The sequence below is a fragment of the Mastacembelus armatus genome, chromosome 1, assembly GCF_900324485.2.
Source record: "Mastacembelus armatus chromosome 1, fMasArm1.2, whole genome shotgun sequence".
In the NCBI taxonomy this organism is placed as follows: domain Eukaryota; kingdom Metazoa; phylum Chordata; class Actinopteri; order Synbranchiformes; family Mastacembelidae; genus Mastacembelus; species Mastacembelus armatus.
In genome coordinates, this window is record NC_046633.1 from 22779139 (window position 1) to 22803471 (window position 24333).

The window sequence follows — 24333 nt, forward strand, 5'->3', positions numbered from 1 at the left end:
TAATATATGGGGTGTGTGTGTAGGGGAGGGTTTTTGCATGTCACAGGTTAAATATATTTAGAGTTCATCATCAATGTCAGATTATGTTGTATGTCAGAGAATGTTAGATTATGCAAACACACACAGTCAAGGCCAGCCATCTTGGAGGAGCTGTATGATACAATATGTCGTGCCTGAAGGCATTAGTGTCTGATACATTGTCCTATTGAGTTGTGTTCAGGTGTGTTTTTGTGTGCATGGACAGAAATCATGTCCTGTACCTTGGTGGATCCATTGGCGTAGATGGGGATCATGTTCTCAACTCCCTGTTTGACTTTGAGCTCGATGTTGAGCTGTCTCTCAAGAGCAGCGATGCGTTCCTTGTGGGCTGACGTTCGGCTCTCTGCCCCTGGAGACTGAGGGCACTCATCTGTGGAGGGAAGGAAAAGGTTGGAGCTGATAAAAAAGGAACAAGATGAGGATTCACATGGCGTGCTCTAAAATGAAAATACTCCAGGGAAATTCACAGGATGGCATATAATACTGTTGTCCTTCTGGATTTTTGCAGCAGCATATACGAGTTCATATCCTGGAAAAACAACGCAACATGGTATGTTATTTTTCCAGTGCTCAGAGCCAGTCCAAATTTAGTAACAACATGTTAGAAAGAATTTAAATTCACTATGAAGAAAACTTACAATGGCCCGCTGAGGACAAACATATGCACCAAGTTGAGATTTGCTGCAGCATATACGTATAATTGGCTTTCAAAAATAGTTTGGTTTGGTCATCAGACTTTGCTGTACCTATAATTAGTCGTCTCACTTGTACTCCGTCTTTTGGATTTGCCTTTTTGAACATGCAAATTTGTGTTTTCCATGTTTTACCAAATATTGATGAAATAATATCCTTTAATACCTGACAGATAAAAGTTACTTCACTACCTTGATGCAAATCTGAACACTGTCTTGATAGATACGATAGAACAAAAGGACAATATGAGTGATAGTTTCTCACATACCTTTAATCTCCTCCCCTCCCTTCACCACAATGTGAGCATCCAGTTCCTGCAGCTGAGCATGCAGGTCGTCCAGCCTGCGGTTGGAAGATCGCAACTGATTTTCCACCTGCAGATAAATACACAGCACAAAACCTCGTATATTTCTTGTTAAGGAGAAATTTTAATACTCCCACTGATTGGCTGTATGGCAACATCAGTGTAATGACAAACTGGTGAGCATTGTCTTAGACCTGATTCTGTGAGACATTAAGCTTTCAGCAGGTTTTCAGATCTATTAGATCATTTAATTCTTCTAACAAAGGTTCCTCTTTTGAGGTTGTCTTTCAGTCCAAATCTTATTTAATGTGCTTGATTAAGATATAATAGCACTCAATAGGCAGGCACAGGCAAGTAGTCTGAATATACCTGTCAAACTAAATAAAACAAATCAAACCCACTTCACCCACTCTGCCTTCTACAGAGGTGCAATTAGTCCTGAGCAAACTATATGTATGTTGCCTCTGAATAATCCGTACTTTTTATGCCTACACATTCCTGAGACAGTCTGACTAAAGCTTTCTTATTTTTGAAAATATGTGAGTTTAACAATCTCAACCTGCTTCTTCTTCAGTTTTCAGTGAGCTGTTCCATTTCCAGATTACAGGCAGGGTGTAGGCAACAGATCCTACTGACCTAAAATTTCCATCATTCACATCCACAGGAAAAAAGTGGGTTTTAATATGAATGGCTGAAGATCAAAAACAGTTCATTTTATAAAAAAAAAAAAAAAATCAACTGACACCACCAAAAATTGAAATGTGTTTGGATCATATTGCCATATTGAAATAAATGATCAATCAAAGGACAAAATGTGTATAATGACTTGCCTAAAGCAGAAAACGATGCGTTAATGGAGTCAGATGTTGCTACAGTGGAGATCCTTTACCTTTGTCTAGAACCAGTATCCAAATGGGGCAATTGTACACTATCCCTCTTTTTTTCCTTTTAATGCCCATTCTTCCCATAATCCCACCTAGACTTCTGTGTGAGCAAGACATTTAATCCTTCAGCTGATCAGCTCTTACACCAGAGTCTGGCACTGTTGTTGCTGCTTTCTAGCAGTTTAACTTTCAGCAGCTGCCCAGTACAAGTGTGAACCCATGTGATAATGGACTGTGGGAACCCCCTACTTCAAAATGTGGAAATTAGCTCAGTCAGGGTGATTAAAAGGTCAAAACATTGGTTACCCAGGGCTTTGCAAAATTTTTTCAGAAAGTCCCAACATTCAGTAATGACAAACAGGATAAGAACTTCACATTCCAGCGTCTGATTCACCAGCCTGTTCCAGATAGCGGTCATTATACTGGTTTCCTGCAGTGGTGCTGATGTGGTATCTATGACTTTCCAACTTTAGTGTCAGTATTTCCATGATTATATCTTTATATTCCTTCCTTGTTTGTTACTGATGTTTTGTCTGTGGTGATAAACCATTCCTGCATTTCAGGGTCTGTGTGGAAAGCAATTTAGAATATGCATTCTGATATAATCCCTGATGTTCCCTTTTGATATTTTGAGTCTGATGTTAGCAGTGGAAAACATTTAGAAGATAAACAATATTAAATATGAGACATTTGGCTGGTGTACGAGAAAAAGTGACCTATCGAATAAAACGAGGATGTCAAACTCTGGTGCTCAACAGGCCACTGCCCTGCTTGTTTCCAACTATCCCTGCCCTACACACTGTTGATTACCTGGATCAGGTGTGCTCAGCCAATCAGAAGCTAGAAAATACCATCTCAAATGAGGGTGGAAAGGTGTAAAGGAGGACTTAATGAATTATTATTGTCCAGATGGTGAGTGAACACACCAGATCCAGGTAATCAGCAGTTTGCGAGCAGAGAAAACAAGCAGGACAGTGGGCCACAAAGACCATGGGCTGGGGCCCCCTGAACTAAAGCATTGCATTGCAGAGTATCTAAGTGAGGCTGTGCCTGACCTGATGAGCGTTTCTCTTGTCAGTCGTTGCCCTGCGCAGGTTCTCAGCTCCTTCCTTGATCTTCAGCTCCTTGCGGATCTCTCTGCGGATCCTTTCGCGTTGTTCATCTAGAAGCTGCTGAACACTGGAGTCTGAGAAATCTGAGTTTTGGTCTAGACCGAGCTGCTCCAGGACTGACAGCCCACCTGGGTCACTCTGGACAGATAGGGAAAGAGGGTAGAAAATAAAGAGGATAAAGGAAAGAAAAGTTAGGCAATGTGCTTATGAGCAGAATAAATATCTTTGACATGGCAGCACAAGGGTGAATCTCCAACATAACAATCCCAGTGAGGTAACAGGAGGTGTTGAGAGTGAGGGAGACAGAAGAGGAAGAGATGGTGAGAAGGATAAGCCAGTAATGAGAGGAAAGAGACAGAGACTGGGGGGATGGGGGTTGACCGTGATGGGGCAAAAGAAAGAGGCAAAGCTGGGTAAAAATGAAAATGCTAGAAAAGAAAGCAGGAGGACAGAAAGAGTCATGCAGGAGGAGCAGAGAGGAATGAGAAGAATCTTCTTCAGCCAGTTTTCATAATATTTCAAAACAAATCTGCAACCTCTGAGTTTTAGATTTAGTGAAGTTAAGTTCTGCATAGTCTGCCTGCTAGACTGGCTAAGATTCATACTAAACACAAACATTAAAGTGAATGACAAATCTGTTCCACTGTCCTCTTTCAACCTTTTCTCATGATCCAGTCTTTCTCTTTAGTTTATAACTTCATAGACATTTTTAGGACCACCACACAACACTCAGTGCTGAGACAGTTTCTACTCACTTCTAACAACCTTTTCCTGTCTACTACAACGATAATCTCACTACAACTTGCTACAGAGTCTGTAAACTCTAGATCTGTAAACACAACACACAATAAGGAACAGAAAAGAGAGCGTCAATCACTAGAAACAGCAGCGACTATGACACAAACACATCGATAAAACAAACCAGCAAACAACACTTCACCTCAGAGCTGTCCTCATCCTCCTCGTCACCATGCCAACACATGGTTCACTCAGAGACGGCGATCTACAAAAGCAGAAATCTTTGGTTCGCTCCTGAACTCTGCCAAACCGTTAATGCCACATAGAGAGCAAAGTCGGTTAGGGGGAAAATGATAAAAAGAGATAAAGAGGGAGAGTTAAGTGAGAGAGGAGGGGGAACGCCTCCGAAACAGGATATCCGTCCCAACACCAAGCTGCTCAGGCCTTTCCTGTTTCCTCTGTGCTTTTACTGGTGTCAGTGGAGAGCAAGACTGAGCGAACAGGAAAGAGACTCTATACGTCCTCCCTGCTGAAGGTTTTGTAAATCATTGTCTGATCTGTGTCAGTAAGTCTGCATGATGTCAAGTCTTCCTCAGCTGCTTTTGCTCACTGGTTAATCAGATCTGGCTCGAAGTGACTGGAGGACAGCTTTTTTTTTTTTTGCTCTCACTCAGGTCAGTGATATAATCTTGACAGCGGAAACAAGGGAAGGATGCATTTTCGAGGTATTGGATCTAAGCCCAGGAGTAAAGTTGGGATGATTTCTGTTGCATCATTGACTTCTTGCTTCCTTTAGGTTCCACATAGGTGATTTGCTTCCCCTATAGAAATATTATGTGGACTGAAACACAGCTTCATCTGAAATATGATAATATCTCAATATGAGCAGCAGTGGGTGGAGTTACCAGCACTGCTCACCTCCAACATCATCCTCCAAAGTGGGAAATGAGCAGTTACAGGCCAGTTTACAATGCACAATAACAGTGACCTCACAGGTTTATTGCATGTCACACTTTGCCAGATGTACAATCAAATATAGATTAAATGTATATCACATATACACATGATGCAAGCTGAGAAATGTCAGCTTTGATCATTATCCCATAAGCCTATATTTATGGACACTGCACTCACACTGTGTTTACCTGATTTTCTAGCTACTTGTAGACAGAAGAACTAATCTGTGAACATAACATACACTATAAGAAAGGGGTAATCGCTAGCTGCTAGCCTTGTGCCACAGCTACAATACAGGCAGCTGACGGGGTTTACCAAGCCAAGGGTAGTAGTTAGCAGGCAGTTTGCTTAATGACGGCTCAACAGGATAGTGATGGGGAAAGCCCCTTCCTAACTGCTAATTACTAAATTCCTTTAATTGCTTTATTATTGGTGACTTTCTCTAGATTGCTCTGATGACCAAACCTTTATGTTTGTGTTTTTCCACAGGCAGAAAAGAGGACAGGTACAAAATATTTTGCAAATCAGACCTTTACAGTTTGACCACTGACAATTTGTGATATTTGGTGGTGACATAAGAGAAGGCAGACTGAACCAAACAGTGGCTGTGTGGATTCAAGGTGAACAGACTGCTAAAACTCACTGGCTATAAGGAAGCCAACTGTCACTCTACAGTATAGTAAAGCTTAACATATAATCATGGTTAAGTCTCAGTACCTGTGGTGAAACCTGCAATAGTGACTCATAATGTATTTGATTTATCATGTCATGTTTTTGGCCACAGTAATCACTAAACACTGCATAAAAAATGCCTTTTCTTTGATGACTGTCATTTGTATTGAAAAATGATTTCCAGTTAATCAAATACTGTAATGGACCAAAGGCTTCTCTTATCACTGATCATTGCCTCTCTTCCTCCACCATCTCCACCTCCCTGTGTAAAGTGTGCAGGTGATCTACATCTTTCTCTGTAAGAAACACTGATGAAATGGTTGCTTACACTCATAGCACCAGTGCCAGTGTGAGGAGCTGCTGTTGGGGCTGGATTGTGTCAGTATGGGTTGTTGTTCTTCTGCCGAGCTGTCGCCTTAATGCCAAGAGATTATGTGTGAACTGATTGTGTAACTGATCTGAAGAGAGCCTGTTTGAGTTCTTCCACTCTGCTCATCAATCTCTTTTCCAGGTTTAAGGAGAGATGCAACAAAACACTGCACAAAACACCTCAACTAAGAGACAGAATCTAAAAAAAAAAAATAAAAAAAAAATCCAGAAAATCACATTGTATGATTTTTAAATAATTTCCATTTTATTGCATGAAATAAGTATTTGATACAATAGAAAAATAGAACGTAATATTTGGTACAGAAACCTTTGTTTACAATTACAGAGGTCAGACGTTTCCTGTAGTTCTTGACCAGGTTTGCACACACTGCAGCAGGGATTTTGGCCCACTCCTCCATACAGGCCTTCTCCAGATCTTTCAGTTTTTGGGGCTGTCGCTGGGCAACACGGAGTTTCAGCTCCCTCCATAGATTTTCTATTGGGTTCAGGTCTGGAGACTGGCTAGGCCACTCCAGGACCTTGAAATGCTTCTTACAGAGCCAATCCTTAGTTGCCCTGGCTGTGTGTTTGAGGTCAGGGTACATGGCCCCATCCATCCTCCCCTCAACACGGTGCAGTCGTCCTGTCCCCTTTGCAAAAAAGCACACGTTTCACAGTTGGGATGGTGTTCTTGGGATTGTACTCATCCTTCTTCTTCCTCCAAACACGGCAAGTGGAGTTTATACCAAAAAGTTCTGTTTTGGTCTCATCTGAACACATGACCTTCTCCCATGCCTCCTCTGGATCATCCAGATGGTCTTTGGCAAACTTCAGACGGGCCTGGACATGTACTGGCTTGAGCAGGGGGACCTTGCGTGCGCCGCAGGATTTTAATCCATGACGGTGTAGTGTGTTACTAATGGTAACCGTTGAGACTGCGGTCCCAGCTCTCTTCAGGTCATTGAACAGGTCCTCCCGTGTAGTTCTAGGCTGATCCCTCACCTTTTTCAGGATCAATGATACTCCACAAGGCGAGATCTTGCATGGAGCCCCAGTCTGAGGGAGATTGACAGTCATCTAGAATTTCTTCCATTTTCTAATAAGTGTGCCAACAGTTGTTGCCTTCTCACCAAGCTGTTTGCCTATTGTCCTGTAGCCCATCCCAGCCTTGTGCAGGTCTACAATTTTGTCCCTAGTGTCCTTAGACAGCTCTTTGGTCTTGCCCATAGTGGAGAAGTTGAAGTCTGATAGATTGAGTGTGTGGACAGGTGTCTTTTATGCAGGTAACGAGTTCAAACAGGTGCAATTAATACAGGCAATGAGTGGAGGATAGGAGGGCTTCTTAAAGACAAACTAACAGGTCTGTGAGATCCAGAATTCTTGCTGGTTGGTAGGTGATCAAATACTTATTTCATGCAATAAAATGGAAATTAATTATTTAAAAATCATACAATGTGATTTTCTGGATTTTTTTTTTTTAGATTCTGTCTCTTAGTTGAGGTGTACCTATGATGAAAATTACAAATCTCTCTATTCTTTGTGGGAAAACTTGAAAAATCGGCAGTGTATCAAATACTTATTTGCCCCACTGTATTGATACTTTTTAGGTGACTGGATAATAAAAATAGGTTTTAAGCAGCTTGTAATACTTTCAGCTAGTGTTTGAGATCATTAATGGCCTGACTATAAGGGATATCAAAGCCTACCACTTTAATCCAGACTGAAACAGACACCTACTGAAAAGACTGCCATGAAATTTTGTGTAGGTATTCATGTTCATGATAAGATTAATCCTTGTGCCTGCTGCTATCATGAGATTGTCATTTCTGGTTTTGAGCCTTCACAACAATTTGGGTGGATTTCCTTGACATCTGGCACAGATAAGCATGTCCTCTCTGGCTGAACTGTGCACATTTCAGTGTCCTGTAGCACCATCATCAGGTTGACTCTCTGACCAGCTTCAGCTTGACCTTGTGTTTAATGTGAATTAGTATTAATTAACACACACATGAACCGAAACATAAGTACATATTCACATAGCCTCAAGCATACCTGTGGACTGTTAGCCTGGTAATATTTCAGCACTGTCTTCAATGAAAACATACACGCTACATTTGAGTGAACTGGTTGTTCCTCCACTTCTATTTGAAACAGGGCACAGAGAGATCAGTGGGCTCAAAAATGCAAATACATGATGAGTGACAAAATCAAATATAACTTTGTTACAATTATGTTGAAAGCTGACCTACATTTTCTAAAAGCTTACAAAACAAAAATCTAATCTCATATATAAACTGACCAACCATCACTGCTGGTCTAACATGGTCTGGTAAATGGCCTTATACTTGTGGAGCACTTATCTACACTCAAGTGCACTTAAAGCTCTTTTACATGATTTGTCCATTCACCTATTCACACGCACGATCACACACACTCACACACCGATGGAACAGCCACCGGGAGCAACTACGGGTTCAGTGTCTTGCCCAAGAACATGTGGACCAGTTAAGCCAAGGATCAAACCCCCAACCCACAGCCAACATGAATGCACTTCTGTTAAAAAGGGAACTCACAGATAGAGAAATCCATCAGTAGAGAGATTTATAATCAACCCTGATGTCAACTTTATGGCCATCACTGCACCACGGGTTTGTATCATCAATATGTGTCGCACGTGATTGATAGAAGTGTCGTCAGTATCCACTGCTGTAAAACAATAACAAATGAACACAATCTCTGCTGCAAATGATGCAGCCAATGGTTGAATCACACTCAGACACATCATGGTCCAGTTGGTGGAAAAGTATCTTCTGTTGTGTCAGGAACATGTTAACAGCAGCAGATGTTGACAGTGTGCTCTGACCAACATAGATGCTTCATTATAAACCAGTCATACACAGATAAGAAACAGACACACCTTTCCTATACTGGCACCTTTTCAATGGTTTGAGCTCAGGAGATAAAGAGATGAAGCTGGTAAAACGCAACATTCAACTTCATCCTCTAGCTGCTGACCCTGTGTAACACCACAAAGATGGTGACCGCTACAGGCCATAAATGACTCATCCTCCGCAGCTTGTTAGTGAACTAGCCCAGGGAGGAACATTCACCAGCGATGTCCAGGGAAGTAACAATGGCGTAATTCAATAGATAACGGCGCCATGCGAGACTAATTCGATCAGACTGTGTGAGAGGCGTAGATAAACCTAAGGCTGGACGGGGAGGGACAAGGCAGAACATGGGTAACATGCATGTGTGTGTGTGTCCTCCACGGCGAGGCCAACGCCTGGAGTTTTCCTACGGAGTGACAATGAGCACTCAGATTAGAGTTAGTGTCCACACAAAAGTCATAGAAAGACACGGTCCTGAAATTGTGCATGACGCGAACAAAAATAGGAGGAGAGATACTCATTGAAATACACACACACACACACACACACACACACACACACACACACACGCACACACGCACACACGCACACCAGTGAAACGTGAGGATGTGCCTCTCAGGGAATAAGGCCACAGAGCTCAGTCCATTTTCACTAAGGCCTGTGTTACTATAGTGGGTGTTGCCTGTGCACTCCCAGTACACTCATTCCAAAATAGTCCTGTGTAGTGGCAGGCTGCTGAATTTAACGCTGTGTGAAAATGCCATTGTAGCTGTGACTGGACACAGGCTCTAATGTGACAGAGGAAGTACTGACAAGCTCTGGTTCGTACAGCTAATAACAGAGGAGGAAGAAAAACACAAGAGGAAGAAGAGATTATCAGTTCTGTTAAGATTTTTTACAGCAACCAAACCCGAATACGAGATGGTATTGCTAATTCTCTCTACTCAACAAGGTGACCAGATTCTTGGTTGGCTCTTTAAGTACACAGTTTGTGGCAGCTGATGCTTCTTTTTGGTCACAAACCTGTCATTCTACCCATTGTCATTTAATTTACATGGTGACAGAAAACTGTAGATCTTAAGGTATGAAGCCAGTTTTTGACCATCACCGTCTATAGCAACATATATGAAATATATGGCTATATGAAAGTGTACTGAAGAAACAGTAGGGCTTTTAGCAAAATGCACACATCTTAGTTCATCTTGCTATGACATTTGCTAATTAGCCCTTATCAGCTATATTAGTCCAATAGTTGCCCAAAAAAAAAAATCTATTCACATCCACAAGTCTCAACCTGTATCTAGTCAATCTGTGCCGAAGATATAGAGACATTTCAGCCCGGGCAGACAAACAGCACAAACATAGTTGAGGATGCTGAAACCATCAGGCACACCCTCACCAACATGTACAGTATGACCGAAGCATGAGTCTGCAAAGGGTTTCTCTAATGGTTTCCCACTAACTTGCAAATCATTTCCTGAAGACGTCTTTCACTGCCACATGGGATGCTGTGCATTATCCTGCCGAAACGACCAACCTGCTGGGAAATACCATTTCCTATTCTTGGCAAATTGACTGACAGCATGACAGAGATGCAAGGAGAGGGAGCCACGCAGGAAAGTGGACAAGTAAAAGAGGGGAATAAAAACCAAACCAAAAATTAACCATTTGTTTTAGAAGGAAATGTTGGTTTGGAGTGGTGGAAAAACACACACCATTAATTTAGATTACATGTCTGTTGGTAGTAACATAGTAAACCTCAGACAAATGGACAATCATGACTAAGTGGAACATCTACAAAGGAGAACTGAAAAAAAAAAAACAAAAAAACATGCTGGCAATAGCAAAAGCCAGTTTGCCCAGTCACACTAATATAAAAGACAGAAATGCTTAGTGAGGGCCTGAGTGAGAGAAAGACAGACAGGCAAACAAAAAGAGAGCAGCATGAGGACAGGAAGAGAGGGAGGAGAGAGACGGATGAGGCACAGCTGAGAGGGTCACAGGGTTGAAGCAGACAGAAAAGACAAATAAGCAGAGAAAGAAAGAGAGATGGAAACGGGGCAGAGACCAGAGATGAATCAGCAACCACACTGCAACTACAGTGTACAACACATGTGCCAGTCAAGAGTTAATCAAAAGAGCTCATGAACAAGAGAAAAAAGTGACTGACCCCTTTAAATATTTAGAGTAACAGCTTTCAGGCTTTAAGGCTTTGATTAATGCAACTTATTGTTTTCAATATTGCTTAATCTGCCGACTGCTTTGTCTATAAAATACAGTGAAAATGCCCTCCAAAGTTTTAATGATAACGTAACTAGATGGCTTGCTATATTCAACTTCAATTCAACAGCCAAAAGCTCAAAAGTATCCATCTGACATAAACACCAAATCCTTATTATTTCAGCTGCCAGAACACTATTGAGTATTTGGCTATGAAATAACTGAAATGATTAATCTTTTTTTTTTTTGTCAACTGAATTAGAGAAAATCACGTCTGCAGTGATGAGGCAGCGTGACCTGACCCTCCCCAAGGACATCCATGAGACTGTCAGACTGTCCGTCTCCCTCCCTCTTCCACTGTATCCGACCCTCCATGTTCCTTTCCTTTCTTTGCCCATCCATCTGCACTCTCCCTCTTCTTCTTGGGCTCATCCTTCTGACAAGAAATCCTGAAAGAATCTAACGCCCCTCATTTTAGGGTAAACCTAAAATATTATAAACCTAGTCTCTCTCTTCAGTTTCTACTATGACCACAAACTACAACCTTTAGGTTTCAGCATACCCATCCTCAAGGGGAAATTCATGAAAAAATAATCAGCACAATAATCTCTGCTCTTTGGGCAGAAAACACTGAAGCAGGATCTGCCATTTTTTAAATGGTATATTAGTCATAAACTTGGCTCAACCTGACAGCCATTGTTTTTACCAGAAGAGGCCACTTTATTGTTTCACTTGAAGTTCATTTGAGTCCGTCGACTTGGCAGTTGTGGAGGAAACCTTGCTCTCTGAGCTTGATCCAGCTTTTTAGTGACAGGACAAACACAGCTGCCAAACCTGTTCATCTTACAATTTATAAAATCCAATAACAAATAATGGGACTCCAGAGCAACACACACCAGTCGCACATGTTGCTGTATCATTTGAGGCATGTTAGCTGTTCGTGCAGCACACACACACCATGCAGACAGAACAAATAGACAATAGCTAAGATGTTCCCATTCAGAGTGCAAATGTTTGTCCTGCTCTTCTAAAGACCTAAGTATAATCCTGCAACCAATATGTTTCCCTGTTATTGATTAATCTGCCAGTTATTTTATTGATGTATTGCTTTCAATTAAAAATTCTCATCATAAGAGCCAAAGGTAACTTCAGCAAATGTCTTGTTTCATCTGAAAAACCTGGTCTCTCTCTCTCTCTCTCTCTCTAGAGAGAGAGAGAGAGAGAGATACGCATATATATATGCGTGTGTATAGTATAAACCAACTTAAAATAAACAATAGAAGTGTATTTATATGTATAAACCAGTTACTGAAACCACCAAGTGTTTCCAGTAACTCAGCACAAGTACTGTGCTGATGCACTGCACTGTTGCAGGCCAGCGGCCTGCAGATTAAACTGTGTGATATCAAGTCTTCTCAGTTTCCTGTGGTTAAAAAACAGAAGTTATTTTTGTCACAAAATGCCATAATCGATGTTAATCAGGATGAAAAAGAAGTATCATATGTTGGAAATTAATAAAATAAGGATCATCAGGTCTTTGGTGCTGTATTTGTTCCTGGGAGACGTTTGCATGCACTGTATGTGTATGTATGTGCTGTATGTGCACTGTATGTGTTCACTGTATGTGAAAGCCGGCTGAGCAGAGATGTAATTGCTCTGACAGGTCTGGGTTATCTTCCTAGATGAGCTACATGGAAAGACAGCCCTGCAGCTGCACAAACAACACTGATTTCACTGTATTTTATTGTGTACGTGTGTGTGTTAACTGTAAAGAAATAGAAATAGGTCTACATGGCTCACTGGTCTGATGTCAGTTTGGATTTGTCATATCTTATAAAAAGCATAAAGCAGACACGAGCTGTTCCTGGATGGGATTGGATTGGATTGGAGTGCATAGATTAGGCACAGACTTCCACCTGAAATCAAAACAATGTGTGTTTCAACATGTTTGTGTGTATGTGTTAAAGAAAAGAGGGTTCAAGACACTGTATACTGTATGTAGCTGAGTCACATAAAGAAAACATCTAGAAGCATTCCTGAGATGTTTGAATGATGACAATAGCCATCCTGTAGATAGGCAGTAAAACAATAAAGCCTCTTAGGCTTTAACTTATTTCCCTGCACTTCTTACAGTGTCTACACATAATTGATCTGCATTTACTTGTATTATATTAAAGTGCACATGGATATCACTGAACCCATTTAAAACAAGGGTGATTAGAGCTTAGTTTGTGTGATTTTAAGAGTATGGACCATAACTGCACTCATTAAAAATGCAGATTCACAGAAATAAAAACTCTGTGACATCAGTGTCAATAAAAAAAAAAAAATTATGCTGGGGAGTGTCACTTGTTCCTGATGACCCGTGAAGGTAAAACAAATATGTACTGGCTCCACCCAAGATGAGAATCAACACAGGGAAGTGAAATAAAAAGTCAATTTTTCCCGGATTCCTGACCCATCATAACACATGCTCATTTTCAGTTCAATCACACAAATAACAAGTACAATACCTTGATAAGCAATTGTGAAATTCTATGAAAGTAGCTGCAGTTGAGATGATTGGTAACCAGAATCTCACCCCAATGACACCAAATAGACTATCTTAAAATTTCCTTTTTTCATTTTCTGAAAGATAAGTGTTTTATTAGATCAGCCTCCTGTGATCAGCAGAAACTGGAACAGATGTGCTGCAGAAACAGCACTGCTCTCATTTCATTTCATGTAATAAAACAAGCTTCAGCTTCTTCTGAATTCAGCTGATTGTAGTGTGTGTGGAGAATCTGTGAGTGTGCAGGTTTATTTTCTGTATTAATAATCATTACTAATTATTCAATTTATTCTTCTTCTATGAAAATTTACAATTGTTTTGTCAAAGAAATTCTACAAAATGATAAAGAATGTCACAAAATCCCCAAACCCCACAGTGATGTGTTCAAATTGTTCATTTAAAGTTCGTAACCTCAAAACCTTAATAATATAAAACAGAAAATGTGAAGAAACTCGCTTGATTCAAAGAAATAATTGATTACTAGAAGAAATAATGGTGATTACTATTCTTGTGGCTGACCAATTCAATAATATCATTTTAACATCTATATAACCATTTAACCAGATTAAAACATTACAACATGCTTAACACATAACTTATACACGACACAAGCCGGACGAATAACGTTAACGTTACAAGGGAGGGACGAGGCTGCAGGGAAGGGGAGAGGAGAGATGGACACCACCCTTCCCCACAAGACAGACAAAGGCCAAGAAAGTCTCTGAGCACAGAGACTGATCGAAGGAGGACAGGCAGAGAGGAAGAGACAGGAAGGATGGGAGCTGGGGGGACAGAGAGAGAGGGGGAGAGATGGTCAGCCAAAAAATGATAAAAGAAGTAGGTGGAGGAGGAAGGGAGGGTGGTAGACCCACGGTGCCAGAGGCAATTGATAGATAAAAGAGCATGTGAGAGTATGCTGGGAGGCCAGACTCACTGCCAAACACACAGATGTCAGACACATGAGGGGAAGGAGGAGGATGAAAAAGAGCTTGTGTTCAAGGGTGGAGAGGAGTTCACTGAGAGCTCTCTCTGTCTCTGGCTGCACATTAAATCAACATCCTAAGCAATAAACTAAAGCGTCTCATTCTGACCATTTTTAAAGACTTGAATCATTTTCCTAAATTGTGTCTTGCCACTCATAATCAAAATCATATTATCGCCTTTTTTAAAAAACACATGAGGCAAAATCAAAACAGAGTCTGTATGTGTTAGAGAGCTGGAGTGAGTGTTAGCCAGACAGGGAAACAGCGGGAGGAGAAAAAAGTGAGGTCATGGGTTTACTGCGCAGTTAGAGATAAACTGGACATTAAAATTAATTTGTTTCTTTGAAAAATCAAGGGTTTATTTTTAGTTTCACTCCATTATAAAATACTTGTAGGAATTACATAAAGCTGCATTTATGTATTTTCATTACAGATTTATGATTTCATTGATGACTAGATAAGCTTTTGGACTATGAAATGTCAGACAAAGAAAAACTATTAATAGGCACATGAAGCAGCTCAGATGGTTCAGACATGAGTAAATTGCAGAGGGAAGTACATGACTGAGTGGGAGTGTATGAACTTGAAGCACTGGTGTTGAAACAGTGGGTTTAGCTGCTTAACGCTAAACTGCCTGATAGCAAAACACGGGGTGAGCGAGAAGCCTGAAACAAAATTGTGTGACAAGCTGTTCGGATATGCATCATCTGATGCATATCATCAGTGTTGACCCACAGGTTTCAGCAGTTCTGCAGGGAGGTGAGGAGGGGAGCAGCCTGTAGAACTTTTATACAGCTTCTATCAGACAGTGTAGTGATGGTAAAAATATGGAGCTTGTCCAAAACTCTCCTGAATGCAGATTTCTTGCTCCATCCTGGCTCCATTAGGTCAGTCGGTTACACACTCACTACAATCGGTAACACACAAGCACTAGTTCTGCGCAAATAAAAAAAGCCATCATCCTAACAAATCCTGTAGTTAATTTATAACTTATTGGCAAACCTGACAACACACACACAAAGTGTTTTAGGTCTCCATTAAACTACCTGTCACTTTGTTCATTGATGCAGCTGAGCCTTGATACACAACGACTGACCAAGAACAAGTCACAACTGCAAGTTACAATGTGTGCGAAGAAGTGTGTGTGTGTGTGTGTGTGTGTGTGTGTGTGTGTGTGCGCGCGCATGGTGAGATAGAAACCAGCTATAAGTACATTGTGTGTTTTGAGAGCACCCGAGGGAGACTGAGGATGTGTGGCTGTACACAGTGAACCTAACAGAGAGAAGGAATGTGGATGTGCACATAAGTGTGCTACAGAAACACCCTTGGGCACTCACACTGCCTTTTGTGTGTCCATGTGTGTCACAGCTTTTACAGTTATGACAGTTGGGCTCAGGTGTGGCAGCAGCAGAGACCAGTGTAGCAGGTCCGCATGTGTTTACACCACCTGCAGGAACAAGTCCAGCTCACAACTGAGCTGTTGTGTGTACAGAAAAAAAAAAAAGGCTGCTGTTTTTATTTTTAGATTAACCTGTTACATAACTACACAGTAAATTAAACTGCCATGTTTAATATTGTTGAAAGCACTCATCTTCATAGAGGCTTACCCTGAGCTACAGACAGTATGTTCAGCAGTTTGACTTATAAATGTAGCAGGGAACGACATGTGGATGATGGAGATGGAAATGCCTTCCTTGAGACAGCAGATAAACCAGAGATATTCTGGGGAAAATGTGTGTTAGCCGATAAGGGCTGTAGAAGTCAGCTAATGTAAACAAAAACAAGCGGAGGTTCGTGTTTGATTCAGGTTATATAAAGTATTTGAGGAAAGGTCTGGACCTGTTTGAGTAATCACAGCTTAATGTAAGCAATCATTTAATCAAGGGAGTAGGCAAAGTGCAATTCAATCCAATCTGTAATTACACAGTTAAATATAATTTTACAGCCCACACTTAGTTAATTGTCCTCTGAGAGTGCATGCTCAATAAAGCTTTCAAAAAAACTATTGACTTGTAAACAACATCGGGAGGAGAACACAGTCTTTTTTCACATATAACATTTTAAACACAAATACACCACTGATTCCTAAATTACACAGTCGCCTGGAAAACTGTGTGTATGTGGTGGTGGACATTGTTATGTGCTTATAAATCATGAGGTAGAAAAACTATGAGCTCATCCTGTTGTCAGTTGTTTCTATGACAGGCCATCCTCCAGGTAACACACCAGGAAACACCTGTCTCCTCCTCCTCCTCCTCTCAGCTATGTGTTTGTCCAACACACCCTCCAATGTTCAAATGAGCAGGAGCTGAGTGTCACACTGACTGAGAATTAAATGACTGAAGAGATTCGTGACGTAGAAGCAGCACATAGGCTCAGTGCTCTTGCTGCAGCTTCATTATGCTCATTTACTTACACTGCAATTTCAAGAGAGCACACAACAGGAAGCCATTTTCTTTCTACTGTATGTGAAAAACACTGGATTTGATCCAAAGGGAGATGTGGGTAATATATGCACCAGATTTTAACCAAGAAGCAGCATGCATGGAATAAAAAAATACATGTTAATATTTATTTCTTTTCATTCTTTGGTCTGACAAATATCATGTATTCAGTATAATGATAAAGCACAAAAATGGCACAACCTCAGATATAGGAAACTATTTACATGATTCTTGAAGAAGAACTTAAACCATTAATCAATTATCAAAACAGTTTTCTGTCCATAACAAGACAACACTAAAGACACTTTCTCTTACACCTGTCGCTAACATCTTCAGGTATTTAAAAGGGTACTCCCTTCTAACTATAACAAAAAAGATCAAAACTGATACAGCAGCAGAAACAGACATGATGCATCAGTCTGCATTTTGCCTTCCCTTCAAAGCCCAAGGTAAACTAGAAGCTGTTCAGTGCTGTGAGCGAGGGGGAGGCCAGGGGCTGAGATAGTATATCTGTCCACATTTTAATGGTGGAATTAAAAAGTATAAATATTTTACTTTATTGATAGCGTCCCTTTAGAGGAAGAAAAAAATATCCACATACCAAAACTAAAAAACTGAATACCTCCCCAAAGAACAAATATCTGAAGAGTCAAATATTTGAGTCCTGCCTCAGTTCTTTCCGCTCAAAGATCCTTGACATATTATCCAGTGTAAGAATATGATGTTAATAGCACATAGCACTTTTTTACATGATGGACTGATTTGTAAGTGATTTGGCTATAATGCCACCCAGCTATCTAAGCATCCAAGCATCCATGCATCCTCAGCTTTCAGGATGCGCATCTAAACCTCCTAATAGACCACCACTTATCACTGCAACTTGATCTCCCACCCATTCAAACGAAAGGACTGTTTGTGCAGAGGCTTTAATAACTCCCATAACCTATTTATATCGTATTGGTCACACCCTCCGTGTATGACGCACAAACAAACACACACATTAAAAGCTGTACAGTAATAACTTTGAAATTATGCAGTAAAAGTTAACCATGTTTGGCCTGCAAGTGCTTAGTTCATTTGGTTGCAGGCTAGTTAACAGCTACAACATCACTTGAAAGAAAAAGTCTTTTCCTTCTAATTATCCCCAGTGGAGAAAATATGAGGGCAGTAAAAGGAGAGGGAGGGAGGAGGAAGAGGAGGAGGAGGAAGGCAGCAGCTGGTGCACAGCCTGAACAGGAGGGAGAGACCGATAACAGGAGAGACCAGAAAAGGGAAGTGGGGGCTGGCGAGATAACATGGTAGATCACTTTACACTCATGACTTTGACTCGTCCACAACCATTTATCATGGGGAGTTAGTTCAGGTTGTAGTACAGGGGCCGGGAAATGGTTCCTTACAAGTGTGGAGAAGCCTCTGTCATGCACTGAATATATGAATCACTACTGTATTACACATGAGATGAAATTCTTTCAAGGTAGCTGCTGCTGCACTAACTTCTCTGGCTATTGATGTGAATGTAAAGCTCCCTCCTACACATCACATCTTCCCGGTAACTAGATGAGACCCATTGTAACCACTTCCCACAGTGGCAGCCCCCGACTAACACTTTTCATGTTTCTGTATGCCCCTCCCTCGGTGGATGGTTTTTTGCTTGAATGACAGAGCTGCTGTCTCATTGATTTACAGTACTCTGTTGGAAATAGCAAGGCTAAAAAAAAAAATTTAAAAAAAATGTCCCTCGAGATAGCAGAGGTTACACTAAAACAGTTAAACAAAACTTAAAGACGGCCAAGAAACTTCCAAGACATGAAAAATAAAGCAGGGCAGACAAACTGCAGGAGAATTTGACAAGGCAGAAATGCAGCTGCTGAACACGAACGCAGCAAACCAGGCAGGACAGTTTTACAGAGTTTAGCTTTGGATGCAGCAGATCACCAAAGCACCAGTGTGACAGCACATTTGACTAATCAAATGCAACAGAGCTTTTTATGGATGCACAGCTACCTGCTCCCACTGAGGCTCTCTGTGTTATTAAAACTAATGCTATGAAAAAAGTTCTGGGTATAATTGTATACGACAATATAAATCTTTAAAAGGATTCATCAAACCTTACTGATGGTGACTTGCTGACTTAGACCTGACTTAGCCACGTTTTGCAACTTGATTATGATGCATTTATGTCATTATAAATTATGCATAATGTGCAATGAATATCACAATATAGCCACAGAATTTCTATAAGTGCTCAGAAAATGGCGTTGGAAAATCTCCACAATCAGTCATCTTTTTATTACATAGTCACATGACTGTACAATGTCATTTAACACTACAGATTTTACCAGCAGTGTTTTCATTCAAAACTACATTCATGTCAAATCACTCCAAATGTACACAGCCTACCAGGGCTTTTCTGTATTAAAACTGGATGTCAGCTTGGTTTTACCTGGACAAAGAGGGTTGAAATATAAATTAGAGACTACATTTGGCTTCCATCTCCATGCCCTAAAAGGAATAAAAATGCGATCATACTTTTAGGACACATACCCCTGAAATGATGGTTTATGGCCTGTTAAATCAGAAGTAATAACCTCATACAGAATATACTAACACTTTTCGGGTATCTGAGGTGCAAATTATCCTTAAGGAGGTCAGATAAAATAATGAAATAAACCATCTTTATGTTTAATATGCACACTGCCTAATGAGGCTTACACATATCTGCACTTGAGCTGTCTGGTGGCAGTGTGAGCCTTAGGGAACCATGCCTAGTTTATCCCATTAAATTGGCTGACATTGCTTTGTTCATGAACTGTTTACCAGCCGACCCCCTGCTGTGGGGGAAATCAGCCTGTTTAACTGACAATATTCTGCACAAAAGGGTGGGAACACTGCAGAGCTAACAGGTGGTGTTCAAAAACTACAAACCAGACTTAAGATCCTGTATGAGTGGACAAAATTTCTAGCCAAGTCCTGTACATACTGTTTATAAACTATCTGCCAAAGAAGCAACAAGGAAATACAGCTTTAAATACACATACTTCATACAACTCCTAATCAAAACACACTGTTTCCTAACTACTTCTCCAGTAAATCCAGAGCCACTGCATCAGCTTATATTTCCTGAAATATCTTGTCCTATTAGGGGAAGAGCAAAATTCCCCAGAGTGAAAACTCCTACTAGAGATTAAAGCATAATGCTCTCTGTTGATTTATTTCCACTAAAAAACATCTATGACCTCTTGATGCAGGACCAGAAAGCATGTGATGGCTTAATGTTGATTTTTACAAGCCCTGTATTTTGAGGCAGACTAAACAGATTTGTTTGCTGGAGGTTCACCAGAAGAGCATCAAATTATATAAATATCACCCAGAGTACAGCCTTCACCCACAGCAACAATACATTCTTCATCCTGTTGGTCTGTTTGACTTTGTGGCACAACAACGTTTTATATTTCCCAACAGAGCTGTCAATTTACGCACCAATCCCCTAGTAGCTCCAGAGATAATTACCCTAGCTGAGTGGCTGTTTAAACAGCACAGCAGCACTGACTGATAGGGAGGGGATCGATGTATGTGGCCTGGGGGAACATGGACACTGCCATAATGAGTCATAGGTCAAGGTATGTAAGAGTGCATGGGTGTTGGTGTTGACAAGCCAGTCTGAAGGTTAAGTTATATTAAATATGCAGTTATATAATGAAACTTCAAAAAAAGAAAGGGCTGGTGCCAAATCTGCACTGATGCAGTGGTTTCAGCAGCTGTAATCTATTCTACCTCATAAAATAAAAGCTGCCCAGAGCTTTAAAATGTCTGTTAGATTTATTTTTTGCCTGAGTGATCCACCCTGACCTATGAGCTCCTGTACACCCTCCTGACCACTTCTGCTTTTTCCATCCTTCCCAGTGCTCACACAGAAATCTTCACTGGCCAGATGGGATTATTAATGTCATGGCCGTGTATGAGCCCAGTGTTGCTGGCCTGTACATGTGTGTCCGGGGAGAAGGAGGGGTCGATCTGAAACTGGAATGTAGGGGTACATTGCTATGAGATCATGAGAATTATGGGATGTTTGCAAAGAGGGAAGGCGAAATGTGAAGCTGAGATAAAGACTCAGAATCCACACAGAGAAACTTCAGCTCACAACAGCTGCTGGGGCTCGTACCAACTATGAAGCACAAACACGGTTCAAATGCACTCGGGATTTCGGTTTATGCAGACACGAAAAGCTCACACACTCTCACCCCTTCACTGACAAAAACAACCCAAACACCATTAACCACACTTGATATATGGGTGGGTTAGTTTGGTGAGGGTGTGGTCACTAACATGATCTGGCCAGGATGAGGAAAATGAACTCACAGTGAACTGAAAGCGATCTGGGCCTTTAGTGTCAGACAATACAACCTATTGTACTGCTGCGCCTGTAGAGCCCCATCATGAGCACAGTGCCCTTTAGACCTCCCCTACCCTCTACCCCCGGGCCCTATCATATCCTTACTCACATTTGAATTGTTCCTATCAGAGTAGCAACAATCCAGCTACAGCAGTGCATTTCCAACAGCCAAGTCAGAGTGCTGCACAACTGCATCTCACTCATGAGAAAATATTAAGTTAACAGGAAATTATCTAAGGAAAGGGTAAAGTTACACTAGGACTAGGGCTTAGTGAATAAACTGCTTTTTAATTAAAAACAATCCTGCTGCCTTTCGAAGTGGTAGATATAAATGAGAGCATTTCGACTATATTCTACCTCAAAGTGGTTTCTAATGATATTAGCAAGGTGTTAATTCCCCTCGATTCCTATATATGTGTGGAAGGCTTTGGAAACATCGTGTTATAACTTTCATGTGGGTCAGACAAAATAAAGAGCACGGTCAGCAGAGTCATTATGAGGTTACTCTCATGGGTTAGAAGCTTAAATAGGGAATTATTCACATGACAGGGAATACACAGCCCTGTTACACTACATTGTCTTTTGAACCCAAGATGCTTGAGAGAGAAATGAATGAGAATATTTGCTCTCTCTCTGTAAGTCTCTGGCTGTTCAGACATTTCATGATGCATTATTGTGGCTTCTGTCTGCCTACATAGCCACAGGACAGTGCTGAGAAAATCCTATTTTGTGTGCATAGCTGGCTCCTTACGTCATGGTAAGGCTTCTGGGGAGTACTCCTGTGCATTCCCTGGAGTGTCTGACTCCATATGTGTATATCAGTTATATCTGTGCACTTAGGAACATGAACATTTGGTGCATGTTTACATTATATGAAACTATTCAAGTGTATCCTGCTTGTCTGGACTTTCCCAACACACACACTGCAAAACAAGTCACATGCATACACACACAATACAGACACCATAGATTCATTAACGTATTGTAGAGTGGAGTGAAACTACACCACTCAATCCCATTCTAGCCTTTAATGTTTATAAGGAAATATGATGCAGTGTAGTTCAGAGTACTATTTGGGCCATTTAATATCATCTTCCTGTGGGACCAAACACAAACAGCATGCCATGGGAGGGGTGTAGCACTAAACTAGCTGTCTCACATCCACAAATATGCAAGATTAAAGGGAAAATACACAGATTTTACACACCAAGGTGTATTTACAGACTTGCAGAAAGCTATTGCATGAATGCGAAAATGCTGTATCATGTCTTTTGTTGCTCCAGGGGGAGCTGTGTGAAATTAAATACACTGCCTCAAGTGATGGCACCTGAACGGATATTGATTGGGTTAGAAGAATTTGGAGGTTAGACTTAGAAAGAAATGAGCTTACTAGGCGTCTGCACTCGCTTTTACCGTAAAACCTATAAAATCAACTGCCCATCTCTATCTTCTCCTCTCTGTTTTACATTCTTTTATTGTTCCTCCATTGTCCTTCAGCTTTCTGAGAGCTTGGCCAAAACACAAATAAAGCACCCCACATGGGAAAAAAAGAAATGCCAGAGCTATGGTAAACACATCCTCAACTGCTGTTTTTCTGATGATCACAATCCTGCAGTTTACTTAAAGGAAAAAAAATAAAAAAATACCAACAGCGTTTCTTTAGAGCTCCAGCAAAATCAGCTGTCCTCATGGTGTAGGCAGATAAGTAGGTGGTTGATTCAATTATACAAGTTTCAATCAGCAGGAAACTGGTCAGTTTCTAATGAGACATGGCCAAGTTTAGCTGTATTTGTTTGGTGTGGATTTTGAAGCTCTCAGTTCTTTCTGACACTGAGCGGGAGAAAAATCAGTTTTACAAATGTTCAGTAACTAAGCTGATGTCTAGCCAAGGGACATCAAGACACCACAGCTACAATTAGACCTGGTTGAAGTGGCGAACTGTTTCAACAGGGGACTGGGGACGTTAAGCAGCATAATTAAACAGAGACTGTGGTGCATTTTATTACTGACACATGCTGGGGTCCATGACTTCCTGGCACAAATTAAAGCAGGAAAAACTGATAAGGGAGCAGTTAGTAGAGTGACAATGTGTAAAAGACAGAACATGCAAAACTGCAAGAATTATTGATCTAGATGTAATTTCTTTTTCCGATTAATCACGGCAGTAAACTGTGATGATTTTGCAATATTTCCTAAAGCTCTGTTACTAAACATGATTGTCAGTGAGTCAGAAAGCAGCACATACTGGAGTAAATACAGACTGAATGGTGGGGAGCACAGTGCGCAACAGATTACAAGACTGCAACTTATGTTACAAGGCAACCCCTTCTAAATCCTGTAAACAAATCATCTCTTGTTTGCCTGATTCAAAGCAGAAATGGACATCAATCAAACAGCACACCTTGCTAATTCCCAGTGTAAAAATGATTCACAGGACAACGAAGTGTTCAGTCAGCATTTTATGACGTTGGGATCTCCTCCACGGACACACAATGACGATGATATTTGTAAAAGTGACAGTTTCAGCCAACTATTACTTCAACCAGTATCTTCGTAGTCAACTAACTTACTATGTCATAGTTACCGTCACTACTTCTGTACTTTCACATGCATGTGCTCCTCAGTTATACACTTTACATTATAGGGTTTATCAGTTCTAACTTGTGGCCTGACTGACATCAGAGTTCCTAAATTACGATCAGGAAGGTTTCATTGCAGAACAAACAGATAAGACACAGTCACCTCCATGACAGTATTATCACCCTTATATCTGAACTGCATGTCTGCATGGCAGCCGAAACATGACACTCACTGAGTAGGTTCAGGACCATGAATTCCATGATGCTTCTTGTTTCGTTTCTGTTCATAAACTCTGTCAAAATAATGTGCACATAAGTGTCATGTAGAAGTTTTACTTGATATTGCCACTCTAAGCTTAGTGACTCTTGAGTGAAGATCCATAAACCTACTGCTTACATGCTACATTAAGAAATTGTGGGTGTTTTATCTTAGCACACGACTACTCACTGAAAAATGCAAAGTAAGCAGCAGGCTTCCTGCTGCTAATGTCTTCTTGAACAGGA

General features: G+C 40.8%; 1 protein-coding gene across 3 annotated transcripts in view; it reads right to left on the reverse strand.

Moving 5' to 3' along the window:
- Window positions 1–24333, reverse strand: part of pkn1a (protein kinase N1a) — a 39931-nt gene that overhangs the window by 14160 nt on the left and 1438 nt on the right. For 2 of the 3 annotated variants that reach the window (XM_026303165.1, XM_026303167.1), the window contains exons 1-4: window positions 3973–4123; window positions 2976–3170; window positions 1001–1106; window positions 261–409 (exon numbers count right to left, since the gene is read on the reverse strand). In XM_026303165.1, coding sequence (XP_026158950.1) covers window positions 261–409; window positions 1001–1106; window positions 2976–3170; window positions 3973–4014 — 492 coding nt within the window. In that variant the 5' untranslated portion in view covers window positions 4015–4123. Of the gene's footprint in view, window positions 1–260; window positions 410–1000; window positions 1107–2975; window positions 3171–3972; window positions 4124–24333 lie in introns of those variants that run through there. The other variant, XM_026303166.2, reaches the window with a different exon arrangement.